Genomic DNA, 15,693 nt, shown 5'->3' with positions numbered 1-15,693 from the left:
GATGGTGCCCCCGCTTCCACGCTGTGCTAGCATTTGCAGGCTCACGTCTTCTGTGATGCTTCTGTAGACTGGGGCCGGGCTCATGCCCTCCTCTGCCTTCTCTTAGCTCTGCCCGTGTGCTAAAATTAGTGGGTCTGCTGTGGAGAGAGAGATTCTGTGGTCCGATGAGTTTGGGGGATGACCACGTTCATTCAGATGAATGGGTCTCCCCGTTGCAGCGCTTCCTGGGTCCTCTGGTGCGCTCACGTGCACTGTGACGCTCTAGGGGGTTACTACTAGGCGTTACTGACTTGGCGAGGGACCCCTTCGCATGCTCATCCAGGAGACATTCCTGGGGTGATTGCATTCAAAAACGTTACTAGTTTAGATTGAAGAAGGGTTGAAACCTTCAGACCACCTGTATTTCCATTGGGAAGGAAATGGTGAAATAATATGAAAGAACCATAAAAAGCTCATAAATGTGTTCATTTGGCAAACATGTAGTCTGCTTTGTAACTAGGCATTCTGCAAGGTATTAAGTTAACCTGGATCCTGCCACCTTTTCCAGGTTCTTTTAATTTTGATGTATTTCTTTATTCATTGTGCATGTGTGGCCTACTCTTAGTGTAAGTCACGGTGGACATATGTTTACATTCTTCTGCCTTCCTGCTTGGTTGTGTGCACAATGTTTTTCTGGGTTATTGTATGTGCTCTCTAATGATTTATAATGGCTATACGATGACCTTTTGAGTTTCAATATATTTATTTAACCGAAGATTCCAAAATTTGACTAGTGCTATTTTGAGTTTTTTGAGCTTTCTTAACGATGACAAAAAAAAAAATCCCTAACATTGTTTTAGCCAGTTACCTTGCAATACTGTACTCTAGAATGGACAGGAAGTGCTTAGTGACCTGGCCATGCCTGAGATAAGTCAGTGACACCTTTTTGGTTACAGTGCTGAACCACCCGGTGGGTGATGAAGGCTTGCGCTGTCTGTAAGCCGGATCTTAGTGTCTTCTGCCCTTCTCGTCCTCTGCCTTTCTCGTCCGGCTCTTCTGTGGCTGTCCTGTATTTTGGTATTGCTCACCAGAACAAATCACCACTAGGTGGCAGGCCCTAACAGCTCAACACACTGGGGACAAAGTAAGATGAAAAATGTTTTAAATAATGAAAACCAAATAACCTTTAAAGATCAAGCCCACACATAAGAAACATCTTCAAAAATGATGAGATTAATAACTAACGTTTTTATGGATCTCGAGTCCTAAAGCTATGTGATATTTCAAATAATGTTCATTTTGTAATTGCGTTGCTTCAGAGCTTCCTTTTTCTAAGGCTTAATCCTTTGACTTTATGAGACATGTCTTGAGGGTGAAAATGCTGCGAAACAGGATTTTTGTTTTTCCAGAGACAGGACCCGCGGCGGCTGGTGTTTGATGACGGGAGCGGAGTGGTCAGGCTCGCTGCGCCAGACCTCCTCCGCACTTCAAAGGGATTTCACTGTCTTTCTCACAATTTAAAAAAAAAAAATTTTAAAAATAAGGTCTTTGGGAGCATTCTACTTTTTCAGTGACTTTAAAGCCGTGTTCATTTCATTGTTCAATGTCGAGACTTTTTTCCTTCTGTGTTCTGTGTGTTCCTCTTCTTTGGCCTCGGCAGTCGAAGTTCATGCCACGTCTGTGGACAGGCAGGCCGGGGCCCTCCCTTCCGTGTTGGGAGGGTGTGTACGGGGCTCCTGGCCTCTCCTGTCTCACCAGCTCTGCTGTTTGCCTTTCGTGTCCTTGTCAGTTGGAGGCTGTCATTTTCCCTTCTTTCCCAGCATCCGTAGCCTCTGGCTGAGAGGTCAGCTGAATCGCTTTATGTTCTTTCCAGTAGTGTGGAGTATTTTGGCGAAACAGTATTTCTGGCAAAACATGTTTCATTGAGTTTTAAATGACTTCAGCAAAATGACTGTGGTTCAGGCTTCCCATCTTGGCAGGAACACTTATCAAGCTACATTTCATTTTGAAAGATAAGCATCTTGCCTTTGCTTTGGTCTCATACTGCTTTTAAGGCGTTTTATATCCTGCTGAAACTTTGCCTCACATTCTGATTTGGACTAATGACCCTGCTTAGAAAGTACTGGGAAAGTAGCTGATATTTAAAATAACTAACTGATGGTGCCAGCAGACTGTTCATTCTCTCCTCACGTTCCGTCTGGGGTTGCTGGGGCGAATCAGAGAAGAAGCCACCCACTTGCCGGAGTGGGTTTAACCCTCTAGCCTTCAGCTGGCACAGAAGACGGTACTCAGAACAGGGAATGTTTACACCTGGAATTGGGACTTCTTGAGGCAAGAGCTGTGACATGGTCTTCTCTTCTGAAGAGAAACATTAGTTATCAGGATTCCCAGCAGGGCACAAAATGAAATGAATTCTACCCCCTCCCTGCCCCACTTTTTGACCCATCTTCTGCAGAAATTGCTTTCTTCCATCGTAGTAGTGGTGACTCTAGTTCATTGGGTTTAATAGCAGAGGCAAAGCTTTAAGAGCTTAATTGTAGGGATTCCCAGGTCAGAATTTCCATTAGTAATAAAGTAATAAAGTTAGCTTGACATTTGGGGCTTGTCCTCTGAGGCCACTTGAAGTATTTTTTTCAGCAGAGATGAGTTATAGCTTGTAAAATGGGTTAATTGGCAAAAAGTGAGAATGTGCGTTTTTACTAATTTAGCTCGATTGATGGGTGCTTTTTTAACATTTTTTATGTTCTAAGTATATTTTGAAATTTTCCCTGCTCTTTTATTAGCCCTTAGAAATTGAAAGGTAAATTTGTATTTTAAGGTTGTCATGTAGTTTTTGGCTTCATTTTATTTTATTTTAAATTTTTAAAGACTTTATTTTTTAGGGAGAGGGTAAGGGAGGGAGAAAGAGGGAGAGAAATATTGGCCTGCAACCCAAGCATGCTCTGTGACTGGGAATCGAACCCGTGACCTTTTGGTTTGCAGGCCAGTGCTCAATCCACTGAGCTACAGCAGCCAGGGCACTTTGTGGTCTCATTTTAAAAACACCCCCTATATGAGCACTGAGGACTTAATTGTATTTTGTTATGTATAATGTATACTTTTTTGCCCAAATTTTTGAGGGAAAAATAAGAATGCACACAAAACAGGGTGTGCATTATACACAGGAGCGCATTATGCATGGCGAAATATGGTATCTTTCCCAGAGAATTCAGATAATTCATTTATTATTGTTTTATTTTGTTTTTTACCAGAGAGGAGGGAGGGAGGGAGAAAGAAAGAGAAAGAAACATTGGTTACTTGTTAATATGCCCCAATCAAGGACCGAACCTGTAACCCAGGCATGTGCCCCAGGGGTCGAACCATAACCTTTCACTTCGTGGGATGATGACCAACCCACTGAGCCACACCTGTTAGAGCGGGAATTCCGATGTTTTAATAGATCTGATATCCAGGGATGATGGTTCCCCAAGGCCCTGGTGTGGTACATGAGTATCTCCTGGAGGTTCTGGAGACTCTGCTTCAGGGAGAGATGGGAATCAGTTGGGTTGGAAGTGGGCCTCTTTGAGAAACATGCTGGCCAGCTCTCCCGTGGAACAAACAGTGGCCAGTGGTGGACATTGAAGCTAACTCCATTTTGGGATCCCAGAGCTGGCACTTTGGGGAGGTGGCCAGATGCTTCATTCCCAGACTGCTTCTTAGGGGTAAGAGATGGATTGCATTGTTTATGGCTGGTGTTCACGTCTAAGCCAGCCAGGTGTACGGGGTTTGCTGAGCACATCTGAATAAAAATGCAACACATCTCACGGAGATTGTTTGAATACTGTTCCAGAGTTAACTGATGTCTTTAACAGAAATTAAAGATAAAATTTGTGACATTAGGTTTTCTTTTTACCCCGTCTTGTTTAGATATTGTCGAGTATCACCATTTAAGGAAATACTATTTACTTTTTAATACAAGTAATACCTGTTTATTCTACACAAAATAAAGCTATACAATAAAAAGAATACCATTCTTAACTTATATTTCATATTTTTATAAAATTTTAATGTGCATTTTAATACATAAGTTTTACCAGTTTTTTCTGTGTGTATATGATACACATGTAACATTCATGTTTTGTTACAGATGTAGGAACATAATGGACACATTTATTTAACAGTATATTGAGCGTGTTTCCACAGCAGTAATACACTTCTTGCCACATCAATGACCTTCCTTTATTAAAGTATTTAGAAAGTAGTATCAGAATGACTTGAGGCTAGTTGCCTGTTATTTTGTGTTTTTTATTTCTTTAATAAATCACAATCCCAATAGAATAACTGAATGTTCTCTCTATATTTGTATTCTAACCATTTAGATAGGACAGTTGGATTAGATGTGAGAGGGAAACTCAAGTCTGAGTTTTGCTGTGAACTAATTCAGCCTTTCCTCATGCATTGTACAATTCAGAGCTTGCAGTATTACATATTTAGCATTATTGAGGGTCCTCTAACCCAGTTTACCAGCTAATCTCTGGCCAAAAGCAATTTGAAGCTGGATCTAAACCAATCTTGCCTTTCTAATTGTGTTTATGATTCGATTTTTTTAACTGTTTTCAGGAAGTAAATTGACTTGGAAACCTTAGTTTTTAGTTCCTAAGTAGCAGATTAAAGAGTGCTTAGGACCTAGATTGGAGAAGGCTTATTGTGGGAGTGAACCCATCCTTTACTGTAATGTCTTGGCAGTAGATTATTTCATTATACCAATAGACAGTCTGCTCTCTTTTCCCACGGAAACAATGACATAAAGGCAGTGCTTTTCTGGGAGACGAATTTTGGTTTTAGTGGAATTTACATGAGTTAGTGGGTCTGTTAGCCAGATCCTTGCAGCCAGAATGAACCAAAGGTTATGTTCTTGACTGAACAGGTGCTGGCCCAGGCCAGGGCTGCCAGCTGCAGCTCTCCTGGTTTCCAGCTCTTGTAATCCAGCAGCTGCTCCTTCATCCCGTGGCAGCTGTTGCTGTGCCATTTGGCTTTTCTCCGGCTTCCTCACCTCCATCCTTGGGCTTGTCCTTGAACTTGCAGAAGTTGAAGGTGGTTCTGCACTGTAGGCCAGGAGAACAGATGTAGAGCCTACAAGGGCAGGGCCTGTCCTGTCTGCTCCCTTGAAAGCAGCTCTCCTGTCGGACCAGGCCCCACCAGCCACTCCCTGGGGCGTGTCGCGATGCTCAGAGCTCCGCCCAGTTCCCCGTGTGCCAGGTGAGAGTGTTTCATAGCCTTCACTGCCACTGCATTTGAAGTTCCATGACAGCGGGGGCCTCGTGGCCTTGTTCACGGTCTGCCTCCAGCCTTCAGCATAGTCGGTGGTGCGCAGTGAGCGATTAGTGAGTATTTGTCGAATGAGTGACCCAAGTAAGGGCTGAGTTGGGCCTTTCTTCTTGTTGGTGACTTATGGGGCGAATGGAGAATAAGTAACAGGACAACCAGTTTTTAAGCCCTTCTGTTCATTTTGTCTGTGTAGCCTCCATCTTCAGTGTTTTGGGGTAAAAACAGGTTTTAGTTGAAAAATTATAATCTACTTTTTGAATTAAGTCATATAGTCCAAATGAAAAGTAAATATAGAGTTAATTTCCTTTCCTTTTCTTGTCCCTCCCCCTTCCGTCTTTGCAGAAGAACCAAGGAGTGTAAGTTTTAGATTTAGAAGATTAGGAGGTTGTCATCTAATCTAATCTGAGGATAGAAGCCTTTAAATTAAACCTGAAATTCAGACTCTTTCTCAAATACCAAATAAGTCTCTTTTAATTACATTTTTTGCTGTGGTCTTCTTTTTTTTCCCTTTCATTCCTTCCTAAAAAATCTGTGCCTTTAACAATACTAAATTGTATTCCTAAATTTTTTTAAGAAGGTAGATCTTATGTTGAGTGTTTTTACCCCCCAAAAACACCAACAAAAAACAATAATCATAATAAAGAGGACAGGCGGAAACTCTGGGAGGTGATTTATATACAAGAGTGGGCAAAAGCAGGTTAATAATAAATAATACAATAATTAATAAATTAATAATGCAAGAATAAACTTCCATGTACTCACAAGTATAAACCTACTTTTGCCCACTCCCGGTGTGTCTGTGGCCTTGACAGCAGTATGGTTCCACGGGTGTATACTTAATCCCCATCACTTTGTATACAGTAAACACGTACAGCTTCTTACATTTCAATCATATTTTAGTAAAGTGGTTTAAACAATAAACTTGTGTTCTGTTTTCGGCAGGTACCACAAGAGCCAAGCCATCTACCTGGAGTCCAAGGACAACCAGAAACTGAGCTGTGTGATCAGCTCTGTGGGAGCCAATGAGGTAGGAACCATACTCCCTCACCCTTGGGGAAGGCGAAAGGCGACCCACCCGCAGTGTGAGGGCCCCTGAGAAAGTACAGTGGAGTCACGTGTTGTATGTGGGCTGGAGTCCAACGTCTGCACCTCCCACAGGCAGAAACTGCATGTGGGCAAAATCCCCTTTGCAAATCCCTTGCTCTGCTTGACCGCAACATGCATGGATTTGTGTATTCCTTGTGTCTGTGAACCCCCTGTGCAGTAATCGAGTTGGGAACCATGAGCTAGACAGCAGGAAAGAACAAAAGGCACGTCTGTTTGGAATCTGTGCTTCCAAATCCTACTGCTTTTTTAAGGTAACCATCTACTGAGAATGGAACTCACCTGTGGAGTATACTCCCTCTTTGTTATTTCTCTAGAACGTTCATGTGGACTAAAAGATTTGGTTCATGCTGTTGAGGTTTGTATTGAGGCACCCGGCACAGGGTCTGGCACACAGTGAGTGCTGACTGCACGGGGCTGGCCCGGTCTGACCCACACACTGCTCCTTGCCTGCTGCCCTCCCAGTCTGACGCGCCCGGTCGTGCGTCTGAACACTGAGCTCCCAGGCTCATGCCCTTAGTTGTTGGCCTCCTCCAGTCACTGCTGAGGGGTGGGGACGGGTTGTGAAGTCAGCTCAGAGGGGTATATACGCTCAAGGATGGCATGGCCCGCCTGTGAGTTCTCCGACTGGCCCTTCATTAGGAGGCTGTCAGCAGAGTGTGACCTGTATTATTAGTAGTTAAAAAAAAAAGTTTAGAACTTTAATATCTGGATTGGCTTGATTTTTTTTTTATCAGTCCAAAAATGTCTGCAGTGAAATTGATTATTGCGTGTCTGCCCTCTAACTTATTTGTGCCAGTGCACAGTAAATCTAATGAAACCGGATTACGGAGTGACTGAAGCCTCTTCTATTCCCCCGGCTTCCTGAATTGAAAATGCCCTTCAATGTGACTAGTTTGCAAAATGATTGTTTCCTTAGTGGTGAGGGAGAGCCTTCCAGATGAGTGAATGTCATTCTTCTCTCTGTGTCACCTTAAGCCAAGTCCAGGCCAGAACAGGGGATCTCATACAGACGCTTGCTGCTTCCCAGCAAGAGGTGTTGTGATTTCACAAAAGAGCTCGGGTGCCTGGCTGTGCGGGCGGCTGCACAAAGCTCGTGCGGCGCCCTGGTTCCTAAACCTAACTGCAGATCCATTGCACAGTTCTCCCTGACACCTCAAGATTTTTCAGGAGAACAGAAGTGCAAGCTGGGTTTTTCTGTCTCTCTGTTAAAGATTGTTGCCTTTTGACATTAATAGAGTGTCAACGAGGTCTGACAAGGAAACAGTGACACTGAGACATGTCCCCTGGAGGGGAGACACCTCATAGCACCAGAGGCATGCAACTGTGGTAACAGGAAACCATTTCTCACTTCTTGGAGGTATTCCAGCTCATTTGTCAGGTCACATCCTAAGTGACACTCGGGCCACTTGGCCTTTGCATAACTTGACTCTGGGCAGAATTGGTGGGTGCATCTGAATGTGTTGTGACTTCCCAGTTCAGCCCTCCTGGGGGTCAGTTTTTACTTGAAAATGGTTCTACAAGGTCCTTTAGAGGTTCAGCTTCATGTGAGGTCTTTATTTTTAAACCAGCGTATTTGACTTCAAAGTCTCTCTGGTGCTAAATAATCACAACAAAGAAATGGAGATGAAACTGAGAATAAGTTTTTTTTAAGACCTGAAAACTCAGGGAGGGAGAAGATAGATTTGTAAACTCGTACTTGCATATATGTGTTGCAGAGTTTTAAAAAAGCATTGTGTTAATTAAACACATGAGCAAAGTGATGAGAAGAACCAGGGCCTGGTTTAGTGGAGGGGGGCAAGGGTTTTGATGCCAGGCGCTAGGGCTTACATTGGACATGCGCCTTAGCCTTGCTCTTCCATAAAAGGGGGGCAGTGCTAGCACTTACTTCATGGCGGGCGTGGGGTGGGAGCTCCGTGGAGGAGGAGGAGGAGGCGCAGCTTGATCAACATAGTGTCTGGCACACAGTAGGCCCTTGCTCAGTGTGTCATCTCTCCTTCCCATTCCTGGCTGCAGGGGTGCCCCTTACTGAGTGCACCGGTCAGCTCTGGCAGTCTGCCCACTGCAGGAGTTCACCCTCAGTTCTGCGGACGGATGTGTCTGCCTGTGGAATGCAAGACATGACACCCTCTGAGGGGGAACGCTGTGGTCAGGAGGGAGGCCTGTCTGAAGCTAGTTTAACCTTTGCATGATCCTAATTGGGCCTTAGTTCACTCATGGGCATCTTTTTTTTGTTGTTAGTTTTTCCTTTTTTTCCTGTCACAACCATTATCCTTAACTGTCAGGAAACTAGTACTGAAAGGCTATAATATTGAAGTCCCTTGAGGTAAGGAAAATATTTCGTATATGTATCTTGAATGTTGGTAATGCTGTAGTCAAACCAATCAAGGCCAAAGTGGAACCCGTATTATTGTGCTTTCCGTTAAAAATTTTTATTTATTTTCAGAGAGGGGGACAGGGAGAGAGAAAGAAAAGGAGAAAAACATCGATGTGTCTGAGAAACATCTGTGGGGTTGCCTTTCGCACGCCCCCAACTGGGAACTGGGCCTGCAACCCAGGCATGTGCCCTGACTGGAAACTGAACCAGCAGCCTTTTAGTTCACAGGCTGTTGCCCCATCCACTGAGCCCCACCAGCCAGGGCTCTTTCCGTTTTCTTCGTCAGAGATGTAGGAGAGATGGCTGGGAGAGAGGAGCCCAGGGGCTGCTGTCTGCACTTGAGGTGTGCCTTTAGGAGGGCCGGAGGTCAAGGGCGTACTTCCCCAAGGCCTTGCAGGTTGACAGGAAGAGGTTGCCAGTTTTCTGCCCACACATAACTTATGCAAATGTTTTCATGCTCTGGAAGACTTCCTCCTCAGTCTTAGCCTCTTTCATCTTGTTCCCTTCCCTTCTCCCCTGCAGATCTGGGTGAGAAAGACAAGTGACAGCACCAAGATGAGGATTTACTTGGGCCAGCTTCAGCGTGGGCTCTTTGTCATCCGCCGGAGGTCAGCGGCCTGACGTGCTATGGTGCTCTCCTTCTCTTGACCTTTTTTCTGGAGTGATTTTTGGGTTTTGGTTTTGTTTTGTTTTCTTCTTAGTAGAAAGTTTTTAACTTGGGAGTTGCTCCTTGGCCTTGGACAATGGAGAACACTGTTGTGGATTCTGAAAGGCACTTTCGTGGCCAGTCACATCCATCTTTGTTTCGTTCTTTGCTGCCTCGACTTCTTCCAGCCAGCAGTCACCAGGAGACGGTTTTACTTTCAGGAGTATCGGGAGTTTGATTTACTTATTTTTTTTGGCCCCCCCCCCCCCCGCCCCCCCAAGCTTCCTTTGAGTTTGAAGGCACATTTCTTTGTACTGTCTTCAGGTCTTTCTACCATGAAGAAGAGCAGGAAGGGATACACTCTCCAGTGCATTTCCATGTTTTGAATCTGATGAGTGCATCACATAGCTACTTCCCTTGTCGAGCCCAATTTGCTGTTTCCCCAGGAGCCTGGGGAGAGGTCCTAGCAGAAGGAGATTAATTCTCCTGGCTCTCAGCCTTCTCCGAGAAGCAAATGCCTCGTGCAACATCTGGCGCATGGCATCCTCTCCCCCGGCTGAACGACAGAAGCATTCGCCTGGGGGACTGCGTGCACTGAAGTGATCGGGGCTAGGGGGAGGGGGTGTTTCATATTCATAATGTGCTAAAGGTACCATATTTTAAGTGTTATTTAATGCAAGTGGTTTATTCACACGCAGTTGTTCGAGCTCGAGCTGAAACAGGAAGTGGTCATTTCCAACGGTTTCATTTGTAATTCATGTCCCCTGCTCCCGACTAGGTGAAGTGGTACCTGCCGCAGGCTGGTTATCTGGGTTATCTACTGACGGTGGGGAGGCGAGGTTGATAGTGCAACAACCAGTGATCTACAGACTCTCACTCCTAATTCAAATGGCACTCTCGTCACTGATGCCGTTATTGCACATTGGCCATTTCAAACCAATGGAGCCTTGTCTGCACGCGCGGCCTCCAGGAGCTCTCCCAGGAGGTCTGGCCCAGGGCAGAGACAGAAGGCTGTGCCGTGGCTGCCACGAACCCTACACTCTCACTGATGAGTCCTGATGACACAGCCCCCTTGCACTCCCTGCTTCCTTTCCCTCATTCCTGCAACTAGAGAAACGATTTGTTGGGTGATGGGGTTTTTTTTATATACTAGTTGCCACCTTATGATGCTTGTAAAGTTTTGGGGGTTAGAGCAAATGTTAGCATCTCTGTAGGCAATCGGGAGACTGGACACATCCTAGGAAATCTTTGTAAATAGTTCCCTTGGTCTCCAGTGATCCCCTCTGTGTTGTCTCTTGATGTGCGCACCCCAAACCAGGTCGTGGGGCTGTGACAACAGGTCAGTCACCTTCTCCAAAGTCCTGGCTTCAGCAGAGACCAAACCCTACAGACTCAGAGTGAAGACTTGTAAAGATTTATTTTTGTTTTAATTTAAAATTTACTTTTTTCCTTCCTTTTTTTTTTTTTTTTTTTGGTGTTGGAGTCTCATTTAAAAACAGGATGAATGATGCTGTTCATCAAAAATTGTCTGGACCCTTTGTGTTTCCTCTGCGCCCGGCCCCCATTGTTAGGGTGCCGACTACAGTGAACCCAGTCCACGGTGAACAGGGACCTCACCGCCTTCTCTTCCTTGGTGACCTTTGCTCTTTGGGAGAGCTCTCTCGCTTGCATTGTCACCGTGGTGTGTGTGACATCACATGATATCAGGTAGCTGTTGGTTGTTATCCAGCACCCCGTGATGGAAATCCTTTAGGTATATTTAGTGTGTGTTGCCACCGAAGGTTTTTTTTTTTTTTTTTTTTTGTCCTTCTAAACTACACCAAAGTTTTTTTTTTTTTTAAGATTGTATTGATAACCGTTGAGGGTTTAGCATCGAGGCAGCAAGTTGCCTTTTTCCCTTGCCTTGTCTGAGGGCACCTTTGTGCTTTTGTGAACTAACTTTGTTTGAAGACCAGGGTCTGGCACTTTGGCCTCTTCTGTAAATTTGAGGGTGTTTAAGGCCACGGTTAGGCCCGCCGTCCGTCCCATCACTGCCTCCCGTGCTTCAGCGTCCTCACAACGGGTACAATCATGATCTGGGGAAGATGGAGGGAAATGAGACGTAGCTGTGAGGCGTGGCACAGTGCGTTACAGCCCTGACCCCGGATGTTTGTTAATTTTGTAATTGAATCACTCCAGAGATGAGAAAATCGGCATTTCAATCTCTCCTGACCCCGCAGTGACCAGGGGTGGAAGGGCCTCCTCGTTGGGAGATGGAGGAGCTTTTGTGATGGGCGCTGTGACCTAGAGGGAGAAACAGACTCGGTGGTTCCCAGAATGAGAGGGGCTGCCTTCTAGCCCAGGTGGCCGTTCTTATTCCAAAAGGTCTGTCTCTCACTAGATGAATTTCCAAATTCAAACTGTTTCCTGCAAGTGGTACTTTAATAAAGGTCGGTCCAGACAATTCCGATCATGAACCTGTATGTGTGTCCTCCTGACTGAGAAGCTGTCTGTGTGTCGTTTGGGTCGAGAACCCACACGTGTGTTATTTCTGATGAAGAACCTGCAGGCGCGATCGGCCCAAGGCATCTGCCTCAAGGACACAGTGTTTGCTGTTGATGTGTCCCAGTATTTATTTTACCTCTTCTTGGAGGCTTCGTGTGTTCCCCCAACTCCCTCTCTCCCTCACCAGTGTCCTCTCGAACAGTTTCCATATTTCTGTAGCCAAACCAAAGCCGGGATATTTTCATTTGTCTGGATGCTAGTATTTATGGATGTCTAACTACCTAATGTAACTTAGTTAAGAAACAATGACAACAGACTTCTAAGTGGGGCCGGTGCGCGATCCCAGAGGCTGATCTGCCAATCAGGCTACTCACATTTGTGGGGAGACCCCGTGTTCAGGATTGGGTGACTTTTCTAAGAGAAATATGGGGGAGGGTTGGTTGCATTTTTAATCGAACTTGGGGGGAAAAGCCTATTTTTTACAATGTTGTTGGTTTTGTTTTTCTATTAACATTTCCTTTAGCCTTGAATTTTTACCAAATTTCATCCTGATTTAAAAATCTTGTTTCTAATCTGGGAATTTGAAATCTTGGTACTTACTTAAATGTTACACCAATTTTTCCAGAGTTCAAACCACTTTAATATTAGAACATGCTAAAAAAAAATTGCAGCCATTTAAAGCAGCTGGTGGGCTTTTTATACAATAACATCATTAACTGGTACCATTCAGTGTTCTGAGAGGTGAATGTAAAATGTAAAAAGTACAGCTTTTAAAAAAAAACCAACAATAAACTTTCAAAGAGAAAACCAGCGTGTAAGTCTGTGTTATGTCCATTGACTTGATAAATGATTGAAATTTATTTTATGTTTTTCTTCCATTGACAGTGGGGAAGGAATTTGGGAGCGGGGAGGGGTGTGCTAGACATTTGCTCGTTTTTTTTTAAAGAGTCAGATAAGGAGTGATGTCAAAGACTCAGTTTTATAAAGAGCCATCTAGGGGTGCTGACCCTTAAATAAAGTGTCCTCCCCTTGTTGGAGAGGCTTAAATGATCCGATTAAAAATTGAGTAAATAAAATCAACCTTAGAAAACCACGTATTCCCAATTCCTATGTATGCATATGAAAATTGGATGGGGAAGAAAACGGATCCATTTGGAAGGGGGTGTTGGAGGAGAGCTCTGCGGATACTGGGCAGCCGGAAAGATGGACGAGAGAGAGAGAGAGAGAGAGAGTCCTAGAGCCAATTAAGCCTGAAACATCGCTGGAGGCAGAAATGACAAAATTGAAGCTGTCCTGCTTCGGGCACGCCGAGAGAAGGCCGAGTTCTTTGGAAAAGACAGTGATGCTGGGGAAATAGAAGCCAGCGGGAGAAGAGGAAGACCACGCATGAGGTGGACGAACTCCGTGAAAGAAGCCGTAGCTGTGAGTCCGCCGCGGGAGCTGAGCGGGGCTGCGGAAGACAGGACACCGAGGAATGCAAAGGGTCACCAGGAGGGTGGCTGACCCAGCCGCAGGTAATGCAGGAGGAACCTTGAGGTAAACTTGTGTGATTCAGGGAGGGTGCTGTTTGTTTTGCATGGTGCTCTAGGGCAGTGTCTCCCAATCTTTCCAGAAAGCCGTACTGTTCCTGCAGCTGCCCGGGGGTAAACTGAGGAGGTTGCTTGCGGCCCCAGGCGACTGACCTGTTGTGCTTGTTAACCCAGTTGCAGCACACTCGTTGGCAAGGGCTGCTTTTGTGCTTTGAATGATGGAGAGGGGAGGTCACTATTTAAAATTTTTCACTGTAACATAACATCCAGAAAAGTGCACAATTCTTAATTGCAGAAGTTGCATTTTCTCAAAGTGATTGCATCCATGAAACCAAGAAATAGCATGATCAGCTTCCTTTGGGTTACTTCTCCTTGCTTAGGGTAACGGCTCATCTGAGTAGTTTTCTCTGTTTCACTCACTTTAACTTTCAAGCTCTTGAGCTGCTGGATCCTTCCATAGTTGTGCTAGGAGAGTCAAGCCCCTGGTGTAGGCTAGGGGATGTGAGCTGGCAGCAAAGGATGTGGCCAAACGGGGGAGGGAAAAACAGATTCAGGTCCATCCTCTCACCATCCTGTGGTTTTCAAGGCCAGCGGGGCTCGCCCTTGATGTCAGTACCTGCCTTTTGTGGGGTACTTTGTATGCGTCGGACACGACTAAACCCTTCCTAGGAGGCATTTTCCCAGTCTTTACAGTAAACTGAAAAGAGTACTAACAGTCCCAAACTTAAGGCTGACTTATTAGTAATCAACCCAAGATTTAATTTTATGAAACTCAGAGCTCAGCACTGTGTGTAGTCGTAGGAAGTGCTCTGTGAATGTTAGCTGTTGACTGGTGTTAATGCAAAATGTCGTGCAAAGACAGGCAGCCGGTTAATAATAGTGCCAGTTGCAGGCGTGGTGCCCTTCACGTGCATTATCTCGTTTAAAACCTCAGAACAACCCCGGACACACTACACTATTGTTCTCACCAGTTTTCAGAGAAGGCAGCAGACTCTTGGTCACAGAAGATGGTTCAGTAACTTAAGCCCACTAGGTGGCCGAGTGCAGAACTTGTGTAGTCTAAGCCAGTTTCCCTGTAACCACTGCCTTCTCTGGTCCCTTCCCCAAACTCTTAATGTTGAAAATAACAGTCAGCATTTTCACCTTTTTTCTTCAGTGCTTCCCTGGGGTGTGTGTGTGTGTGTGTGTGTTTAAATCTGTTCTCACCCCCTGTACACACAGAGCAAATTCTAGAAAATTTGCTAGGACACTTTTTCCTGCTGGGATAACTGGGTTTTCCCTTGAGCAGGAGAGTTGAAAGTCATGGTTATAGGCCAAGAGGTTGCTTTCCTTTAAAAGGCATGAATGTAAAAGATCTAAAAAGGAAGGAACTGTTCAGAATGTGAAGGGTAATTGGTTTTGATGAAGCCTACTTTACCTGATAAGCCGCAAGGGAGGCTCCAGAGAAAACACGTCTGCAGATTTCCAGTTACCTTTCTTCTTGTCATCCGTGAAGTGAGGAGGAGGCTGGGAGCCATTGAACTTGTTTCCACAAATAGGTGGGGTGCTGGGTGTCCTACACATTGCAGCTCTCTGGTGTCGCGTCCTCCGGTGGAGTCACCCACGAGAACACACCATTCGTTCTGTGTCTCCTGCTTCAAACTGCCTGCCTGGCTCCAGCCAGCTCCCTGCATCTGCAGTCTTTGGCAGAGGAAGGCATGGAGCCTGCCCCAAGCCCCATGTTTAGTGAAGTTGCAAGCACCTTTCCTGCTTTTAAAAACAAGGCACTAGATGGAATGAACTAGAAACACGGGTACCAGCTCACTGTCTTTGGACATCATAGCATGCTAAGAAATATTAGTTCTAGGGAATTCAGTGTTAACACAAATAGGTATTTTTATGAATAACTATGATTATTAAGACAAAAAGACATACACAGCATGTTTAGGAGAATTCCTAGGAGAGTAAGGTAAGATAGAGCATAGACACCTAGGTAGTTCATCCCTCTACCAATTTTCTCTAATCTGTGTTTGCTCAATTCGCTGAAAGATACAGATCTAGAAAAATAACAAAATTCACTTTGCTGGTGGGGGAAGACCAATAATCAGAATCTTAAAGGTTCTGTCTCGTTGCTTAAAAGTGGAGACTCAGCAGAGTGTTCTAGTTTCTGGAGGCTGGTGCTCGCCTCTGCATGCTGATGGCCTGGATGGGCAAGGGGTTAGAGTAGGTGATGTCCCAGATTCCCTGGGGAAGCGGTGCCCGCTGGGACAGGCAGGGACTGAGCACGG

At 45.1% G+C, this 15,693-nt stretch overlaps 1 protein-coding gene across 1 annotated transcript in view; it reads left to right on the top strand.

Moving 5' to 3' along the window:
* SUDS3 (SDS3 homolog, SIN3A corepressor complex component) overlaps positions 1–12,704 on the top strand; it is a 35,971-nt gene extending 23,267 nt beyond the window's left edge. The window contains exons 11-12 of the mRNA XM_045843551.1: positions 6,229–6,313; positions 9,290–12,704. Of these exons, the coding sequence (XP_045699507.1) occupies positions 6,229–6,313; positions 9,290–9,388 (184 nt within the window). The 3' untranslated portion in view covers positions 9,389–12,704. The remainder of the gene's footprint in view (positions 1–6,228; positions 6,314–9,289) is intronic.
* Positions 12,705–15,693: the final 2,989 nt, after the last annotated feature.

Source organism: Phyllostomus hastatus, unplaced genomic scaffold (genome assembly GCF_019186645.2).
Source record: "Phyllostomus hastatus isolate PE091 unplaced genomic scaffold, TTU_PhHast_1.1 phas_contig_1162, whole genome shotgun sequence".
Classification (NCBI taxonomy): domain Eukaryota; kingdom Metazoa; phylum Chordata; class Mammalia; order Chiroptera; family Phyllostomidae; genus Phyllostomus; species Phyllostomus hastatus.
The sequence above is the reverse complement of the archived record's forward strand: the minus strand, read 5'-3'. Positions and strand labels throughout refer to the sequence as shown.